The sequence below is a fragment of the Amblyraja radiata genome, chromosome 2 (genome assembly GCF_010909765.2).
Source record: "Amblyraja radiata isolate CabotCenter1 chromosome 2, sAmbRad1.1.pri, whole genome shotgun sequence".
NCBI classification, from domain to species: domain Eukaryota; kingdom Metazoa; phylum Chordata; class Chondrichthyes; order Rajiformes; family Rajidae; genus Amblyraja; species Amblyraja radiata.
Genome location: NC_045957.1, coordinates 54,874,516 through 54,894,964, shown reverse-complemented (window position 1 = coordinate 54,894,964; position 20,449 = coordinate 54,874,516). Strand labels below are relative to the sequence as shown.

The window sequence follows — 20,449 nt, the reverse complement described above, 5'->3', positions numbered from 1 at the left end:
TGAGGGGGGGCTGCTCCGGTAGTTGGTTACAGTCCGTAGCCCCTGCCACAGGCGTCTGGTGCCCTGCTGCTCCATCTGTGACTCCATCTTGTCCCTGTACCTCCTACCATCCATCTCAGAATTTTGCCGATGGAGTACAATACACTAATGCCACAATGAATTATTTGCAATTATTTTTTACATTTGTATGAGATTTTCAATAAAATGCACAGGATCAAAAAGTGATATGTAATTAGCAACACATAAGTGAGTAATATGACATCAATAACGTCATTGATAAATCTCCCAGATCAGATATATCCGAGAACACCGTGGGAAGCTAAAGAAACAATTTCAGATTCCCTGGCTGAGATATATAAATCATCATTAGGCACGTGTGAGATGCTGGAAGACTGGCTAATGTTGTGCTTCTATTTAAGAAGGGATGCAAGAAAAAGCCTGTGAAATATAAACCAGGTTGTGATAGGCAACTTGCTGGAGAGAACCCTATGTGTCTTTTTACAATACTGCACACAAAAATGTGAAAAAGGGGGTCAAATTTCAAATTCCTTCAACAAAGTTGACAAGCAATTTATTGGGTTCATGGCTAACACAGTATCAACAAAAAATATAAGAAAATATAGCATATTGATGGCAAGTTTCCGAAAATGGCATCAGAATGCACAAATACATTTTTGGTAACGGCTGTTGCGTCGTGTCCACCAGTGACATGGTTGGCACAGTAAGTGCCATACTCACCTTACTCACCGTTCTGTTCCGCTCCAAGCCACCAAGTTTTGTTCCGATCGGTGGAATATTACAAAAGTTATGAAGGTTTAAAAAATCGCGAGATCAGCAGATTGGTCTTCTTGCCTGTCGGTCACCATGAAGGTAATGCCCCTTCCGGCACCCGCTGGAGAATAAACCCCCGGAGGCAGAGCTGAGTCCGTGAGCACGTCCAGAAGCCGCCGCCACCGCCCGTCCACAAGCCCACACACCTCCCCTCTCCCACACCCACTGTAGATTGGCTATTGTATGTTAGCCAATCAGAATGCTTCATAGTAATAACCCCACCTAGTGCATGCTTTATAGTGTAAGAACTTGTTTATTATATTCAGTAGATGCAGCAGATTGAACGTACAATGTAGTGTATACCTGACACTGGAATGGCTATTAAAGATGTTTATACCTTTACCTGTGTGCGAGTCAGGCAATTACATAGTATCAGAAAAGTGGTTCTAACCCACTCCGCTTGTTTACCGCGATTTATTTTCTTTATCAGTTTTACTTTGCAATTATCAACGTTATGGCCAACTCCTGTCGAAAGCCGAGTCCCCTTGTGTTTGACTCTGACATAGCCGAGCGATGGCGCATGTTTGAACGTGACTATGCTCACTATATCGTTTACCGGAATTACCCCGATGATCTGAAGGCATCTGAAGGCATCAATCTAGCGGGTCCAGAGGCAATGATTCGTGCAGCCAACTTCGAGTTTGCCCCAGCTATCAACAACGCTAATGGCCAGGTCCTAATGCCTGCAGAAACTATCGACAATCCAACCGTCTTACTCAGATAATTTAGAGAGCTGTGTGACCTGCCCTCGAACCGCACCCTTGAAAGAACAAGGTTTTCCGTCCGTCAACAGCAGGTCGACTAACCTGTCGAACGCTTCATCAGTGACTTACGACATATGGCTACACGGTGCCGCTTCGGTGAGTTGACTAATGAGCTAGTACGAGATAAGATTGTGGGTGGAATGAGCGATCGCAAGCTAAGAGCTGAGCTACTTCGAAACGCCGAACTGACTTTAGAACAAGCTATTCATTCATGTCGCATGGCGGAGGTAGTCGCCCCGCTCGCAAACTTTGATCCTCCCAGCCCACAGCAGCAACACAACGTTAATCTTGCTAACTACTCTCCCCGTAACGTTTCAAATGTGCCTCCGAAAAGTTCTAATGTGCCTGCCACGAGATGCCCCAACTGCAACTATTTCCACTAAAGGGCGCCAGTTCTGCTTAGCCCGTGGGAAATTTGTCACAACTACAAAAAGCTTAATCACTCTGCGATGTGTTGTCGGTCTCGTGGGAACGCTATCTCAAGGACAAACCTGCACCTGCTACAACAAGAACTGTCTGACTCTGACTCCCAAGAACACAACGATGCTTCCCACGGGAATGATTCCGATAACACTGACAACGACTCTGCAGTACTTTCTCTCCTCCGTTCCTCAGGCAAACTGCTGGACCCAGCAGTGACCGTGGTGATAAACAACAAGGCCCTGACCGCCAAGGTCGACACGGGTGCAAAAGTCAACGTTATGTCATTAGGAGAATTCAATAAGATCAGGAGCACGGAGCAAATGAAAAAGGATTCCTCCATACTACATGCTTACGGAGGGGGAGTTTTACACCCAGTAGGGAAAGCTGACTTTAAGTGCACTGTCAATGAACAGACAAGAAACCTGCTGTTTTACATTGTTCAACCTAACTCTGAAACCCTGCTTGGCATCAACGCATGCCATGATCTAGGGCTGGTCTATTTTGGATGTGCTGTCCACAAACTCTGTTTGACAAAGGAGCCAACACAGCAGCTGCTGTCCCAGTAAAGACCTGTTTGACGACAAACTTGGCAAGCTGCCCACGACATACAGGATCACCGTAGATCCTACAGTTATACCAGTGGTCCGTGCACCGCACCGAGTTCCTCATGCTATGCAGGAAAGAATACATACTTTACTAAAACGTATGGTATCCATCGGAGTTATTGCTGAGGTCAGCAAACCCACTGATTGGGTCTCCACTATGGCCGTAACCACCAAAAAAACAAAGAGGAGTTACGGGTCTGCATCAACCCCAAATACCTTAAAACAGTAATCAAGCGCCCGCACTACCCGATGAGAACCACAGAGGATGTGGCTGCACAGATTGGAAACGCACCGGTATTCTTGGTTCTTGATGCCTAAAGCTCTTTCTGGCAAATACCATTGGACCGTGCATCATCCGCGTTGACGACTTTTGCGACACCATTTGACCGTTACAGATTTATAAGAATGCCATTCGGCATCAACTCAGTCAACGAAGTTTTCCAACGCGCAATGGAACAGTTATTTGCAGAATATCCATGTGCCATCATTGTTGATGACATCCTAGTCTACGGTCGTGACTTAGCCGAACATGACGCCAACCTGATGAAAGTACTAACCGTGCCAGAGACATTAACCTCAAACTCAACCCACTCAAGTGCAGATTCCAGGTTCCAGAAGTCACCTACGTCGGCCATGTGTTCACCAGCAATGGTTTAAAACCCGATCCGCTGAAGACTGCAGCCATCAAGGAACTGCCGACTCCCACCAACATTACCAGTTTGCAATGATTCCTCGGTATGGTGAACTACCTGGGCAAATTTATTCCGAATTTCAGCGCTCTATCTGCCCCCCTGCGCAACTGACTCACAAGGGCACAGCATGGTCCTGGTACCCGCAACACCAACGTGTCTTTGAGGCACTCACGCTCCAGCTTGCCAGCGCACCCACACTGGTGTATTTCAACCTCAAGCTGCCGATTACCATCACCTGTGATGCATCCCAGTACGGGCTAGGCGCAGCGTGCCTACAGACAACCACCGACGGCGATTTGATGCCTGTCTCCTATGCATCACAAACCCTAACGGATACTGAGCAACACTATGCTCAAATTGAAAATGAGCTGCTCGCTGTAGTTTTTGCCTGTTCGAAATTCAAGGACTTTATTTTTCGAAAAACCATCACTGTTGAGACTGACCACCAGCCACTGGTCACAATCCTGAACAAGCCCATCCACGCTGCCCCGGCTCGTCTACAATGCATGATGATGCAGCTGCAGCGTTTTGACTTCCGCATCGTATACAAGAAAGGCAAAGACATGCACATAGCAGACACGCTTTCCAGAGCCCCGCGCACTACCAGCTAACGCCACCCCTTCGAACGCGACGAATTCTCAGTCCTGAAGGTCTCGTTTGTGCCCACAGATCGTCTACGTCGCCTTGCCGAACACACAGCTGCGGACAAAACTTTGCAACTGCTAACTACCGTCATAAAGAACGGATTGCCCCACAAACAGTCAAACACCCCACTAGAAATACGATCCTACTTTCTGGTTGGTGACGAACTAGTCCTACAGGACGGGATAATCGTCAAAGGCCACAAGGCTGTCATCCCTCCCACTCTACGGGGTGAGTACTATGACGATATCCACAGAGGCCACCCCGGCACAGAGGCCACTCTAAAATGGGCCCAAAACATGTTCTACTGGCCTGGGATGACAAGGCTCATACGTGAAAAGATCGAATCGTGCGCTATCTGCAACAGCCTGACACCACATCAGCAGAAGCAAGGCAAGGCAACTTTATTTATATAGCACATTTCATACACGAGGCAGACTCAAAGTGCTTCACATAAAAACATGTCATACAATAAAATGAAATAATAAAATGAAATAAAATAGAAGAATTAAAAGAAAAGAAAAGCAAAATTAAAAATGCATTATAAAAAATGCAAAAGTTAAAAGTGCAATGTAGTTAAGATTTAGCTGAAAGCTAAAGTAAACATAAAAGTTTTCAGTCTTGTTTTAAAAGTGGTCAAAGTTGAGGCAAGTCTTAAATCTTCAGGAAGTTTATTCCAGCTATTTGTTGCACAGTAACTAAATCCTGCTTTCCCATGTTTTGTATTTACTCTGGGAATCACTAACAGATTGGTTTCAGAAGATCTTAGCGGTCTAGAAGGCTTATATAGTGGAAGCATGTCAGTGATATACTTTGGTCCTAAACCATGTAGTGATTTATAGGTGAGCAGCAGGATTTTCAAATCAATTCTCTGACATACAGGGAGCCAATGTAAGGATTTAAGAATTGGTGTAATGTGTTCAAATTTTTTGGTCTTTGTTAGAACTCTAGCAACAGCGTTCTGAACAAGCTGTAGCTGCCTGACAGTTTTTTTCGGAAGACCTGCAAGGAGACCGTTACAATAATCTAGCCTACTAGTAATAAAGGCATGTACAAGTTTTTCTAAGTCTTGAGCTGACATAAGTCCTCTTAATCTTGCTACTGATTTGATGTGACTGTCGAAATGTAAATCTGAATCCATAATAACCCCAAGATTTCTGGCTTTGTTTGAAGTTTTCAGGGACAGAGAGTGAAGGTGTTGGGTTACTTTAAGCCTTTCTTTTTTAGCACCAAAAACAATTATCTCCGTTTTGTCCTTATTTAGTTGGAGGAAATTTTGGCACATCCAGTCTTTGACTTCCTCAATGCACTGGCACAGCAGATCTATGGGGCGATAGTCATTTGGTGATAGCACTACATAGATTTGAGTGTCATCGGCATAGCAGTGGTGGTCAATATTATTATTTCGCATGATTTGCCCTAGTGGGAGCATGTAGATGTTGAATAAAGAGGGCCCTAAGATCGAACCTTGCGGGACTCCACACGTTGGTTGGTTCTGATACAAAGTCGCCAATGGAAATAAAATAGTTCCTATCTTGTAGATATGACCTGAACCAACTTAAGACTGTGCCTGAAAGCCTCACCCATTTTTCCAACCTGTCCAAAAGTATTGAGTGATCAACAGTGTCGAATGCAGCACTGAGGTCTAATAGCATTAATATTGAAACTTTGCCAGAGTCTGTGTTAAGACCGATGTCGTTTACAACTTTAATAAGGGCGGTCTCGGTGTTATGAAGAGGTCGAAATCCTGACTGGAAGTTGTCGTAGCAGCCAGTTGAAGCCAGGAAGTGATTAAGTTGCTGGAGGACAACTTTCTCAATGATTTTACTTATGAAAGATAGGTTTGATAATGGTCTATAGTTGTTAATAATAGAGGCATCTAAGCTCCGCTTTTTTAAAAGAGGTTTAATAACTGCAGTTTTCAAGGCTTTTGGGAAATTGCCTGATTGAAGAGAGCTGTTAACTATTTGCAGTATGTCTATTGCTAGGCAGTCAAAAACATTCTTAAAGAAGTTGGTAGGTAAAGCATCAAGGCAGCAGGTGGATGGCCTTAGTTGTGTCACCGTTTCCACAAGAGTTTTAGAGTCTATGACATTAAAGCATGTCATCATTGCCACGTTATTTTTGCCTAAACAGGGTGGTGATCCAACATTTTTGTTTGAAGCGGAGATATTGATGGCACGTCTGATGCCTTCAATTTTATCAGTATAAAAGAATGCAAACTCATTGCATTTCTGCGTTGAATGGAGGTCAGGTGGTATTTGTGTTGGGGGGTTGGTCAGTCTGTCAACAGTTGCAAATAGGGTTTTTGCCTTATTAGTGTTGTTGTTAATGATATTGGAGAAAAATGTTTCTCTAGCGCTTTTTAAGTCTAAATTGTAGGCACGGAGACTCTCTTTATAGATGTCATGGTGAATATGAAGTTTTGTTTTCCGCCAGATGCGTTCAGCTTTCCGGCATTCTCTTTTCTGGGCTGTTACAAAAGCAGCTTTTCTCCAGGGTGCCTTTTGCTTACCAGAAATCGTTTTAACCGTAACAGGTGCAATGACATCTATAACTTTCACAATTTTGGAATTAAAGTTATCTACAAGATCATCAGCAGAACATGGGTTTAGAAGTGGTAACAAGGAGATGGCATTTTTAAAGAGTACATTAGAATGTTCATTTATATACCGTTTTTTGACAGTATTTGATTTTGTCTGTATGTCGGGAATAAAAGATATATTAAAGAAAACACAGAAGTGGTCAGACAATGAAGGATTAGTCACGAAAATATCAGAAACATTGAGACCCTTTGTGATAATCAAGTCCAGGGTGTGCCCCTTCCAATGAGTAGCCTCTTTCACATGTTGAGACAGTTCAAATGTGTCTAAAATAGTAAAAATTATTTTGCACCCTTGTCATTCAAATCATCAGTATGAAAATTAAAATCACCAGTTATAACTAGACAGTCAAAGTCAGTGGAGATGCTAGACAATAATTCTGTAAAGTCATCGAAAAAATTTGCATAATATTTAGGTGGCCTGTAAATAATTAATAGGAGAATTCTGGGGGAACATTTCAATACAGCACAAAGGTATTCGAATGATGGAAAATCACCAAGTGACATCTGTTTCCCCTGAAATACATTTTAAAATATAGCAGTAACCCCTCCACCTCTTTTTCCAGATCTACATACATCAAAAAAGTTATAGTTGGGAGGAGCTGTCTCGATCAGAATGGTTGCACTGTTATTTTGTTCTAGCCATGTTTCAGTTAAAAACATAAAATCCAGTTTAGAGGTGGTAATAAAATCGTTGACTAAAAATGATTTGTTATTAAGAGACCTAACATTAAGCAGACCCATCCTGATGGTATTATTGATAGGCTTTATGGTTGGTTTTGGTTTGGAGGTAATAGGTATTAGGTTTGTTAGGTTAGCAGTGTGTCTAAGTTTCCCTTTGTTTACTCTCTTAGTAGTCACAACAGGAATGCAGAAGGTGCCATAGTTTGATGTAGGCGACCTTGGGTTCAGCTGATTATGCGGAACTTCCTTCGTAATGTGTCCACGGCTGAACCCTTTCTTGTCTCAGTAATATTCAGGACTGCTATCAATACAGGAGGGGGGCTGTGGCGCCCTCCGCTTGGTTGTTATCTCCCTGCGGCCGTGACGTGGCGATGGTACTGATATGGGGCGTGGGCTGGGCATCATAGACACAGATGCAAGTTTAATGCCACCTTTTTCCTGTTTCTTCAATTCATATGGAAAATCATAATGGGAGGAAACAGTGGAGCTGGTGTTGTTATGGCTATGGGAGAGATGAGGGTGGAGGTCATCGTCGATGGGCGAGTGCAGAGGAGGGTGGTGGCCGTTCCTCTCCAAGCCAGCATCAGCAGTGGGGGATGGTAGGGGGGGTAAGGGCGCGTCGATGGGAATGGGTGGGTGGGGGGCGCTGTTGTCTCTCCTCAAGGTCTGTGATCTGACTGCGGCCTGTGTGTCAGACAGTGGCAGGGTAGATGTGTGGGGGGGGGCTGTTGCCTCGCTTCTCTACCTGTGGTCTGACTGCGGCCTGTGTGTCAGACCGTGGCAGGGTAGATTTGTGGGAGAGCGAGAAGAGAAGATTGTCCCTTAACAGTCTTGAGCCGCAACTGTTTGGGTGTACACCATCTGCTCTGAAAAGATATTTGCGCCCCCACAACAAGTTAAAGTTGTCAATAAAGCTCCTTCCTCTTTCATTGCAGACTCTGGAAAGCCATGTATTCAGTGCAAGTAGCCGACTGAATGTGTTTATTCCCCTGTCAACTGCTGGTATGGGACCACTGATGAATGACTTAATGTCTAATTTGTCCAGCGTATCTAATAGTTCAGTAAAATCCCTCTTTAAAAGTTCTGACTGTTCTTTTCGAATATCATTAAATCCTGCATGCACAATTACCTGTGGGATTTTTGGGTTTTCCAGTATAATTGTGGCTAGTTTCTGGTTGACACCACTAACCGTCACATCTGGGAAGCAGCATGTTTTGATCTTCTTACTGGTTATATCCTTTATGGCTGAATCTCCTACAATCAGAGTGTCTGGTTCATCCGCTTTCTGTGTGATGGGCCCTTGTTGTCTCTGTCGGCGCCGTCTGTCCGGACGCGCCCCGGGGCTTGAGGTGCCGGTGACGGACCCATGCGCAGCTCGCCTCCCTGGCGACGTGTTCATGGTCCGTCTCTGTCCGCGCCGTCTGTCCGGACGCATCTCGGGGCTCGCGGCAGCTTGCCTGCCTGGCGACGTGTTCCGTCTCCATTTCTCATCACGTTTCTGCGGGCTGTCGTCCGTGGACTCTCGTAGTGGCAGGAACCTGTTTTTCAGCGGCAGAGTCAGCTTCGGGGACGGGCTAATCCGGCTGGTACGTGCTACTTTAGCTTTGGGTAGCCTAGCATTTGGCGTCGAGTGAACTTGTTGATTCACTGTGGTTTTCCGTTTGGGCTTAGCGCCGACTTGGTGCCAGTAAGAGGCAGCTGGAACTGTCTCTCTCTTGTCCAGTTTCGGGAAGGATATAATGTAGCTTTCATCGTCATCATTTAGTTGTGTGTTTGTCGGAGCTAGCTCAGCTAACTCACCCATCGGCACTATATCCTGGAGGACGTGTTCATGGTCCGTCTCTGTCATTGACTCTTGCAGTATTTTTAGTCCTTTGCATTTTTCTAATGCTGCTATCCTCGTTTCAAATATATCCAGTGTCTGCAGCAGTTTGGTGCAGTCTGTGCATTTCCCAGTCTCAGTGCCTTCATGCACGTCAGAACCTTCAGGATCTCTTTGACCTCTTCGGGTGGTGGCAGATGCAGCTGTATCAATAAACAGCACATCATCTTCCAGGTGATGATCATGGTTGGCAGAGGAACCAAACCGTCTGGTGTCATCACACTCTCCTTGTTCACTGTTCTCTTCTCCACCATCCTTCAGGATTTCTTCAGCACAAACATTTAATGACTGTGTCCGACCACCGCCGGCGTCCGTTGAGTTTTCATCACTTCCTTGTCCCCCGCAGCCAAGTCGTCTTTCCCCCAGTCGGCCTTGTCCAGCTGCGCTCCGTGGCGAGACGGGGCCGAGCCGGGTCCGGGCAGCAGCGGCGGCCCGAAGTCGGCCTTGATCAGGGAGCGGCTCTGCGCCCGCTTCAGGCAGCGCTCGTACGCCTGTAGCTGGCACAGCGGGACGCGGGTGTACTCTTGCTTCTTGCCTCAGTCAGCTCCCTCCCTTCCGTGGTCCTCACTGGCCACCGACATTTTTGAATGGCACGGGAAACACTACCTTGTTTTGGTGGACTCCTACTCGAGCTGGTTCGAAATTGACCTGCTTCCAATGATCACCTCCGAGACAGTGATCCAGAAACTATCAATCCACCTGTCCGTGCATGGGGCACCTGTCCGCCATCAAACTGACAATGGAAGGCAATTCGCCAGTCAGAAATTCAAGAACTTTGCAAAACGGTGGAACTTTCAACACGTCACCAGCAGCCCAGAATACCCACAGTCCAATGGACCTGCCGAGCGTGCTGTTCGGAGCGCTAAACAACTCGTGGAGCGCTCCTACCTAGCAAAATCCAACGTCTACCTGGACCTACTCAACCTGCAGAACATTTCAAGGGACAGCATTCTCGGCTCCCCCGCCCAGCGGCTAATGTCTCGCCAGACGCGTCCACCACTGCCTGTCTCCCAGCAACAGCTGCAGCCGCAGGTCTGCCCTCCCACCGTGATTCAAAAGCAAGTGCAGTTTAAACGCGACAGCCAAAAGAGGTTTTACGACAAGCAAACCGCTTAAACCACTGCTACAAGGACAAGTGGTACGCCTACAAACCGACAAAGGACAAACCAAACTAGGGCACATTGATGGCCCCTCAAAGGAACCACGCTCCTACCTGGTCGAAGTGGATGGGGTCCTCTACAGACGCAACCGTCAACATCTTCTTCCAGTGAAGGAACCTCGTCCGGCGCCTGCGGGTCCTGATGCCCCCCCGTTCGTGTTTACACCGACGCCGGTTGCAGCCGTCCCGCCACCTGTTGCGACTAAGACCACACACTCCCTGCGTCAGTCTGCCCCCGGTTCCCCCATGGCGACCTCTCCCCATAAGCCTATCGGGTCACCAGCGGCATTACCAACCCCAGTCCCCATCTTTTTGGAAGGAAAGGGGGATGAGGCGGCTCCCTACCGCACGAGGACCGGGCCCTCAGCACACTTGCTTTTCATTTCTATGAGAAGAGATGTAGATTGGCTATTGCATGTTAGTCAATCAGAATGCTTCGTAGTAATAACCCCGCCTAGTGCATGCTTTATAGTATAAGAACTAATTTATTATATTCAGTAGATGCAGCAGACTGAACGTACAATGTACTGCATACCTGACACTGGAATGTCTATTAAAGATGCTTATACCTTTATTTGTGTGCGAGTCAGGTAATTACACCCACCTACCCACACACCCCCCCCTGTCCTCCTACCTCCCCCACACACCTCCCCTTCCTCCCCACACCCTCCCCCCTGTACCTCCCTCTCCCACACCCTTCCCCCCCCCCCACACACACACACCCTCCCCCACACACACGCACCCCCTCCCCCACACACCCCTTCTCAATGCGTTGCATTGGGGAAACAGGTGAGTGATGGAATATTATTGATCAGCAATGGATTTCCAGGTAATCAGTCTTAACTTAATTATTGGAGTGACAAGCCAGTGTTAACTACTTATGCCAGCCTTGCTGCTAATAAGTTCCAGAGCCAGGACTGACAGCTGATCTCAGACCTACTACTCTTAAAGGGGATGTGCAGGTCAGTCTTCAGAAGAAACAAAACTCTACAAGCTGATGGATGATCAAGGAAGGAATCCAACTCCCCATTTCTCTAGTGGATGAAGTGAAGGGGAGAGAGATTCTTCACCCACAAGAAGGCACAAAACCATTTTTAGGCTATTTAGTCAAGCACCAGTGAAAGTTGCAGTAGAAATCATTTGGAGAGTTAAGCTTCAAGGATCTGGATACAACACAGTAGGTTGATTAACCTCACCCAAGTGGTAATGGTCGATTATATATCCTCAGTTTTCTGCTCCAGCTAATGAATCATTAACCTCACACACATTGGGTTGACACGGCGATAGAGTTGCTATCTTACAGCACTAGAGACCTGGGTTCGATACTGATAATGGGTGCTGTCTGTACAGAGTTTGTACATACTCCATGTAACCATGTACATTTGTACGTACTCCATGTAACCATGTACCCCGTAACCCATGTAACCAGGTTTTCTCTGGGTGCTCTGGTTTTCTCCCACAGGTTAATTGGCTTTTGTAAATTTTCCATAGTGTGTAGGATAGAATAGTAATCGCTGGTTGGCAAGGACTCAGAAGGCCCAAGGGGATCAGATTCAGCATTGTATCTCTAAACTAAACTAAATCTTTCAATGCAATGCAACCCCATCACATTTCTTTTGCATGATTTAGACTTGGCCGTTTTATGTCTTAACACACCAGCAAACACTGGCCTTTATTCCAAAGCTCTCTGCTTTCACAACATTCCCAACCATGTTAGGCACAATGTACAGACTCTGCACTGCTTCTACTCCTGCACTGACAGATATCTCTTTCTCCTCTGAGGTTATCTACTTTGGTGGCAAGAACAGGAAGGCAGATTATTATCTGAATGGTGTCAGATTAGGAGAAAGGGAGGTGCAACGAGACCTGGGTGTGCTTGTACATCAGTTACTGAAAGTAAGCATGCAGGTACCTCAGGCAGTGAAGAAAGCTAATGGCATGTCGGCCTTCATTGTAAGAGGATTTTAGTTTAGGAGCAAGGAGGTCCTACTGCATTTGTACAGGGCCCTGGTGAGACCGCAGCTGGAGTATTGTGTGCAATTTTGGTCTCCTCGTTTTAGAAAGGAAGTTATTGCTATTGAGGGAGTGCAGCGTAGGATCACCAGGTTAATTCCCGGGATGGTGGGACTGACATATGATGAAATAATGGGTCCACTAGGCTTATTTGCTGGAATTTAGAAGGATGAGAGGGTATCTTATAGAAACATATAAAATTCTTAGAGGATTGGACAGGGTACATGCAGGAAAAATGTCCCGATGTTGGGGAATTCCAGAACCAGGGGTCACAGTTCTAGAATAAGTAGGTAATTTAGGACTGAGATTAGGAAAAACGTTTTCACCCAGAGAGTTGTGAATCTGGGGAATTCTCTGCCACAGAAGGCAGTGGAGGCCAATTCACTGGATTTTTCCAAGAAAGAGTTAGATTTAGCTCTTAGGGTTAAGGGAATCAAGGGATATGGGGAAAATGCCAGAACGGGGTACTGTTTTTGGATGATCAGCCATGATCATATTGAATGGCGGTGCTGGCTCGAAGGGCCGAATGGCCTACTCCTGCACCTATTTTCTATGTGTCTATGTGTCCTACACCAATCATAAGGTTACCTGCAATCGCTGATAGTAGCAGCAAACTTGGAGGGGGAAGGAAAATCAAGTATTCCTGAAGCAGTTCAATTGTGTACTCACCATAGAACAGAAAATTGGAGCAGGAGTAGGTCACCAGGTCACCTAAAGCCTGCCCTGCCATTCGATATAATCATGACTGATCTATGATGACCTTAACTCTTCTTCCATGTCAGTACCCATAGACCTCAATTCTTCCACCTTCACCTTAAATATATCTAATTATCTCACATTTATCACCCTATGGTTGGAGAATTCCAGACATTTAATACCCTCTGAGAGGAGTAATTTCTATGCATTAACCTCACACACATTGGGGTGGCACAGTAGCGCAGCAGTAGAGTTGCTGCCTGACAGTGCCGGAGACCCTGGTTCGATCCTGACTTTGGGTGTTGTCTGTTCAGTTCAGTTCAGTTTTACATGACTTGCCCTTATTTTGTAATTATGTGCCCTTGTTCATGACTCTCCTGCTAGTATTTAGACCCAGTGGCCAGAGCAGGTGGGTGGCACTAATACATTGACAACATTGCCTGTACCCAGTTGAAAAGCCCGCTGCCTCTGGGGGTTTGGAGAGATCATTGGAAGAGAGATCTGCCTCTGGGACAACTCGTGACCAACAGTTTAGTTCCCATGCAGAATATTGGGAGTTCGAGTCCAACCCCTGGGGCCCGTGTCACATTTAGTTCAGAGATACAGTGCCCTTCGGCCTACTGAGTCCGCACCGACCAGCGATCCCCCGTACACTATCCCACACACGCTAGGGACAATTTATAAATACCAAGCCTATCAACCTACAGTTAGGGTTTGGGTTATCTCCCGCACTCCAAAGGCGCGCAGGTTTGTATAAATTGTCCCTAGCGTGTGTGGGATAGTGTGCGGGGGATCGCTGGTCGCAGGCTGGGTCCACAAATGGGGGGCGTCGGGGAACGTGGGGCGGGGGAGGTTGGAGAAGGGAGGGAGAGGGGGATGTGAGGGGAGTGGGAAGTGGAGAAGGGGAAGTAGAGTTGAGCGGGGAGAAGGGAGGAAGAGGGGGAAGGGAGTTCAGTCTGAAGCCATTCCTGTGAAAAGTTAGAGACGGTGATTGGATCTGGAAGCAGACCAATACATCTGTTAAACTGAACGACTCAAGACATCTTTTCATTTGCACAATTGATTTTAATGTATTAATTTTAATATATTGTTTAAAATCCATGCATTGAACAAATAATATTTTACAGCCCATCTGTGATCCCTAACCCTAACAAACCCCTAACCGGACGTCAGAAGAGCATATGTCAGCGTGTATGTCAATAGACAATAGGTGCAGTAGTAGGCCATTCGGCCCTTCGAGCCAGCACCGCCATTCAATGTGATCATGGCTGATCATCCCCAATCAGTATCCCGTTCCTGCCTTCTCCCCATATCCCCTGACTCCGTTATCTTTAAGAGCTCTATCTAGCTCTCTCTTGAAAGCATCCAGAGAACCTGCCTCCACCACCCTCCGAGGCAGAGAATTCGACAGACTCACAACTCTCTGTGCGAAAAAGTGTTTCCTCGTCTCCATTATAAATGGCATACCCCTTATTCTTAAACTGTGGCCCCTGGTTCTGGACTCCCCCAACATCGGGAACATGTTTCCTGCCTCTAGCGTGTCCAAACCCTTAACAATCTTATATGTTTCAATAAGAGAACCTCTCATCCTTCTAAACTCCAGAGTGTACAAGCCCAGCCGCTCCATTCTCTCAGCATATGACAGTCCCGCCATCCCGGGAATTAACCTTGTAAACCTACGCTGCACTCCCTCAATAGCAAGAATGTTCTTCCTCAAATTAATGGTCCAAAACTACACACAATACTCCAGGTGTGGTCTCACTAGGGCTCTGTACAACTGCAGAAGGACCTCTTTGCTCCTATACTCGACTTCTCTTGTTATAAAGGCCAACATGCCATTCGCTTTCTTCACTGCCTGCTGTACCTGCGTGCTTACTTTCATAGATTGATGAACAAGGACCCCCAGATCCCCTTGTACTTCCCCTTTTCCCAACTTGACGCCATTTAGATAGTAATCTGCCTTCCTGTTTTTGGTACCAAAGTGGATAACCTCACATTTATCCACATTAAACTTCATCTGCCATGCATCAGCCCACTCCCCCAACCTGTCCAAGTCACCCTGCATTCTCATAGCATCCTCCTCACAGTTCACACTGCCACCCAGCTTTGTGTCATCTGCAAATTTGCTAAGGTTACTTTGAATCCCTTCATCCAAATCATTGATGTATATTGTAAATAGCTGCGGTCCCAGCACCGAGCCTTGCGGTACCCCACTAGTTACTGCCTGCCATTCTGAAAGGGACCCGTTAATCCCTACTCTTTGTTTCCTGTCTGCCAACCAATATTCTATCCGTCAGCACTCTACCCCCATTACCATGTGCCCTAATTTTGCCCACTAATCTCATATGTGGGACCTTATCAAATGCTTTCTGAAAGTCCAGGTACACTACATCCACTGGCTCTCCCATGTCCATTTTCCTAGTTACATCTTAGTCAAGCATGATTTCCCCTTCGTAAATCCATGCTGACTCGAACTAATCCTGTTACTCCTATCCAAATGTGCGGCTATTTCATCTTTTATAATTGACTCCAGCATCTTCCCCACCACCGATGTCGGTCTAACTGGTCTATAATTCCCTGTTTTCTCTCTCCTGCCTTTCTTAAAAAGTGGGATAACATTAGCTACCCTCCAATCCACAGGAACTGATCCTAAATCTATAGAACATTGGAAAATTATCACCAATGCATCCACGATTTCTAGAGCCACTTCCTGGGATGTGGACTGGGATGCAGACCATCAGGCCCTGGGAATTTATCAGCCTTCAGTCCCATCAGTCTACCCAACACCATTTCCTGCCTAATGTGGATTTCCTTCAGTTCCTCTGTCACCCCAGAACCTCTGGCCACTACTATATCAGGAAGATTGTTTGTGTCCTCCTTAGTGAAGATGGATCCAAAGTACCTGCCAACCTGTTTTGGCGGCGCGACTCACCCGTTACAGCGGCCCCTACAGCCTGTCTGTCTTTTTTTTATTTTTTGTCTAGTTAAATGTAGTGTTTGGTGTTTTTTAATACTGGTTTTAAATGTGTATATGTGGGGGGCGGGGGGGCAGGGGGAAACTGTTTAAATCTCTTCCCTGTCTGGGAGACCCGACCTTTTCCCTGTCGGGTCTCCGTTGTCGTTGGGGCCTAGCACCGTGGAGCGGCCTTCAACCTGAACGACCCGGGGGCTCGGGAGACTGCGGAGCTGCGGACTACTGACCATCGGCCGGCCTCGGAGTGTGGGGAGCGGTGGTGACTCGCTGCTGCGACTCGACTCCTGGGGCTCGGAGGCTCCAGCAACGCAGCCGCAGGTCCGGTGGACTGGGACATCGGGAGCTCACGGGTCCGGGGGGAGAGAGAGACCGCTTCCCGGAGCTCCCGCAACGCTACTTCTTCAGCCCGTGTCGCGGGGTTGGAACGACCCGGAACGGGGTCGTACATCACCCGGCATGGCTTCATGGCCGTGGGACATGCCAGCGCCCGCCGGGGGCTCCAACTTCGAGACTTTTAGACCGGGAGCGGGGCCGTAAATCGCCCGGCACGGCCTAAAATGGCCGTGGGACTTATCATCGCCCGCCTGGGGCTTGGACATCGGGAGAGACATGGAGAACAGGGGAGAGAAAAGACTTTGCCTTCCATCACAGTGGGTTCACTGTGATGGATGTTTGTGTGAACTAAATTGTGTGTATGTCTAGGAATTGTCTTTGTTTGTATGGCTGTGGAAACAGAATTTCGTTTGAGCCTCACTGAGGCTCAAATGATAATAAAATTGTATCGTATTGTATCTGCCATTTCCTTGTTCCCCATAATAAATTCACCTTTCTCGGTCTTCAAGGGTCCAACTTTGGTCTTAACTAATTTTTTTCTCTTCACATACCTAAAGAAGCTTTTACTATCCTCCTTTATATTCTTGGCTAGCTTACTTTCGTACCTCATCTTTTCTCCCCGTATTGTCTTTTTAGTTATCTTCTGTTGCTCTTTAAACATTACCCAATCCTCTTGCTTCCCGCTCATCTTTGCTACATCGTACTTCTTCTCTTTTATTTTTATACTGTCCCTGACGTACCTGGTCAGCCACGGTCGCCCCTTACTCCCCTTGGAATCTTTCTTCCTCCTAGTAATGAACTGATCCTGCACCTTCTGTATTATTCCTAGAAATACCTGTCATTTTTGTTCCACTATCATCCCTGCTAGTATATCTTTCCAGTCAACTTTGGCCAGCTCCTCCCTTATGGCCCCATAGTCCCCTTTATTCAACTGTAACACTGACACCTCCGAGCTACCCTTCTCCCTCTCCAATTGTAAATTAAACCTGACCATGTTATGGTCACTACCTCCTAATGGTAATTAACCTCGAGGTCCTTTATCAATTCCGGTTCATTGCATAACACTAAATCCAGAATTGCATTCTCCCTGGTAGGCTCCAATACAAGCTGCTCTAAGAATCCATCACAAAGGCACTCTACAAAGTCCCTTTCTTGGGGTCCAGTACCAACCTGATTTTCCCAGTCTACCTGCATGTTGAAATCTCCCATAACAACCACAGCATTACCTTTGCTACATGCCAATTTTATCTCTTCATTCAACTTGCACCCTATGTCAAGGCTACTGTTTGGGGGCCTGTAGATAAGTCCTATTAGGGTCTTTTTACTCTTACAATTCCTTAGTTCTATCCATATTGACTCCACATCTCCTGTTTCAATGTCACCCTTTGCAAGGGACTGAATTTCATTCCTCACCAACAGAGCAACCCCACCCCCTCTGCCCACCTGTCTGTCTTTTCGATAGGAGGTATACCCTTGAATATTCAGTTGCCAGCCCTGGTCCTCTTGCAGCCATGTCTCTGTAATTCCCACAACATCATACTTGCCAATTTCTAACTGAGCCTCAAGCTCGTCCACTTTATTTCTTATACTTCGCGCATTCATATACAACACTCCGTATTCACGTTCCCCTCGCAACGCTCGCAATTGGCCCTGACCTTACTCTTTTATCTCTTCTCGAACTTTCCTTCCCATTAATTCGAGAATCTTTTGTAATTTTTCCTGTACTCACTTCCCCTTCAACTCCATCTTTATACTCCCAATTTGTCAATTCCTCCCCCCCACTATTTAGTTTACACCCACACGTGAAGTGCCTGACAGAATATCGGTCCCCCTCCAGTAAAGATGCAAAAGCGGACGGCCTGATGCAAACTGTACCGGCGTTTCTCAGAGAGCTCCTGCCTTATCCTTGTTCCCTGCCTTGCCCTGTGGAGTTGCTGCTTGTTTGTGAACCAGAGGCTCAGGCAGCGGATTGGCGCTCGGCACCGCTGCAAATTGTTCTGTTGCTGTTATTACCTTATAGGGCCTGTCCCACTTTGCGATTTTTTCGGCGACTGCAGAGCGTCAGTGACGGTTTTACGGGCATCAATCACTGACGCTCCGCAGTTGCCGAAAAAAAATCGCAAAGTGAGACAGGGCGCCTGCAAGATCTTTCTGTAGATCGATACTATGAAGGATCTTATACATCATTTGTACTGTCACAATTTTATCATTACCAATATATGTTCTGATTTTGCTGAAAAACATATTAATATTTTGTTACACTAAATCTTCAAGGAAGAAACAAAATTATTAGATTTGGGAAGTTGGTACCTTTTAGCACTAGTTGAAAGTTTAGCAGCAGTTTTACTGGAAATCTTGGCATCCTTCTTCTTAGGCTGTGGTTGTTCCCTTTCTTGTTGCTGGTTACTCTCACGGTGATCCCCATCCGAGCTACCACTACTGGTATTCGGGCTGTCATCAGCCCTCTGCGACTCACTGGACATATTACTTGCTCTGGAAGTCAAAACAAATTGACATCAAAGTTAAATATAACTCCAGTTTCAATAAAAAAGCACATTTCATAAATCTTGAAATAATTTTAAAATCAAACATGTCAATTTCCAATGAAAGGCTTGAAATTTACAGCAGTTACAAAAATAACATTCGCCAAAAGTAAACAATGTTATGTCGGCATCATCGCGTCTCCCAATGCCTGCTCTTCCAGTAGAGTATATTGACAATACAACAACATTAAGTTTGGGGCGATGAGCAGTTGTTGGTCGTTGTTTCCCAAACCAAACATAAATATCAAGATTAAGTTGCACACAGCCATTTGACAGCCACGTCAGACACGCTTGATGTGGAGAAATAACCAATCTCCACGCCAGGCAGCTTCTGTCTTTATTACTGCGGGTGAATTAGTTACCGTTTTGGAGGAGTCAGAGAGTGAAAATCGGCCAGTGGGCAGTGACTGATGAGTTAAAGGCCTTTATTGCTGCCACTCTTTCTCTCGCACACACGGGAATATCACACAAAGGCACACACCGTTCCTGCTCGCCTCCAACTTTCAGGCCGCTTTGAGAGGAGCCGGGGGGCGCTGCGGGGGAGGAAGGGAGCGGACGGGGCTTCAGACTCTGCCTCCACTCTGTACAAAATAAACATTGATGTTACCTGAATGAATGCAATGCACGCTGCCCGTCTCGGAGTCACGTTGAAAAGGGGGGCGGGGAAGGGGGCGGGGGGTTAAAGAGAGCCGGCGGCAGAGTTGACCAGTGCGAGGATGGCTGGCTGGCCAGCGAGTCGTGCTGGGAACGGGCGAAGGGTGGGAAGGGAGGAAGGGCACACACACACACACACACAGATGGGGCTGGGTCTGGGGCTGAAGCTGCCGCTGCGTCTCCTCCTCCTCCTCCTCGTGCGCGCTCCCCAACTGAATCAGCGCCCTAGCAACACGTGGCCGCGCGAGCGAGCGCGCCCCCGCCGCGCGTGACACTGACGAGCACGAGCAGGGGGCGGCGGGAAGAGACGGGCCCGCGTGCCGGCTCCAACCGCCGATCAGGCCCGGCGGCGGCGGCGGCGGCGGAGAAGGGCAGAGAGGAGCCGACCCTGACACCAGCACCAGCCATCCATCCATGTGTCCCCGCACCCGGCATCACCGCCCGTCTGTCCAAAGCAAGTTTGAGTTGCACTTGGCAAGTAAGCGACTCTCGGAGAAGTGGCTTCCTCCATTCGTCTGACTTTTTTTTTGATGTCCCATTCGTCTGTCCTTGCTGCTCACTTTCGGTCTGGGCGTGGCGGAGAGTTGATGGAAGTGGCCGTGGCTCCGTGACATAATGTTTGGGCAGAATGACCCAGGCTGGCACATGCCTTAAGACTCACTGGGACGTTGCTGAGGATGCCAATGCAGCGGATAGGTTATTTGCCGGCTGGCCAGAGGAGCTCAGCTGACAGTCGTTAGTGACCAGATCTACGTGCCCAGTGGTATCAATATTGATTTATCTACCTTCAAGTAACCATTGAATCCCCCCCTCTCCGTCCCTCGTCGTTGTACCAGTTTCACTGTCATCCTGGTGAGTTGCATTCTATAACTCTTACACCTATGTTTGCATATCTTTAATTCATTTGTTCTATATCTCTCAACGACGTCTCTATCTCTCGTTTCCCTTTCCC

At 47.0% G+C, this 20,449-nt stretch overlaps 1 protein-coding gene across 3 annotated transcripts in view; it reads right to left on the bottom strand.

Moving 5' to 3' along the window:
• LOC116989455 (ubiquitin-conjugating enzyme E2 E2) overlaps positions 1–19,702 on the bottom strand; it is a 143,534-nt gene extending 123,832 nt beyond the window's left edge. Inside the window, exons 1-2 of one of the 3 annotated variants that reach the window (XM_033046835.1) lie at positions 19,451–19,702; positions 18,611–18,793 (exon numbers count right to left, since the gene is read on the bottom strand). In XM_033046835.1, the coding sequence (XP_032902726.1) occupies positions 18,611–18,783 (173 nt within the window). In that variant the 5' untranslated portion in view covers positions 18,784–18,793; positions 19,451–19,702. The other 2 variants (XM_033046850.1, XM_033046842.1) reach the window with 2 other exon arrangements.
• Positions 19,703–20,449: the final 747 nt, after the last annotated feature.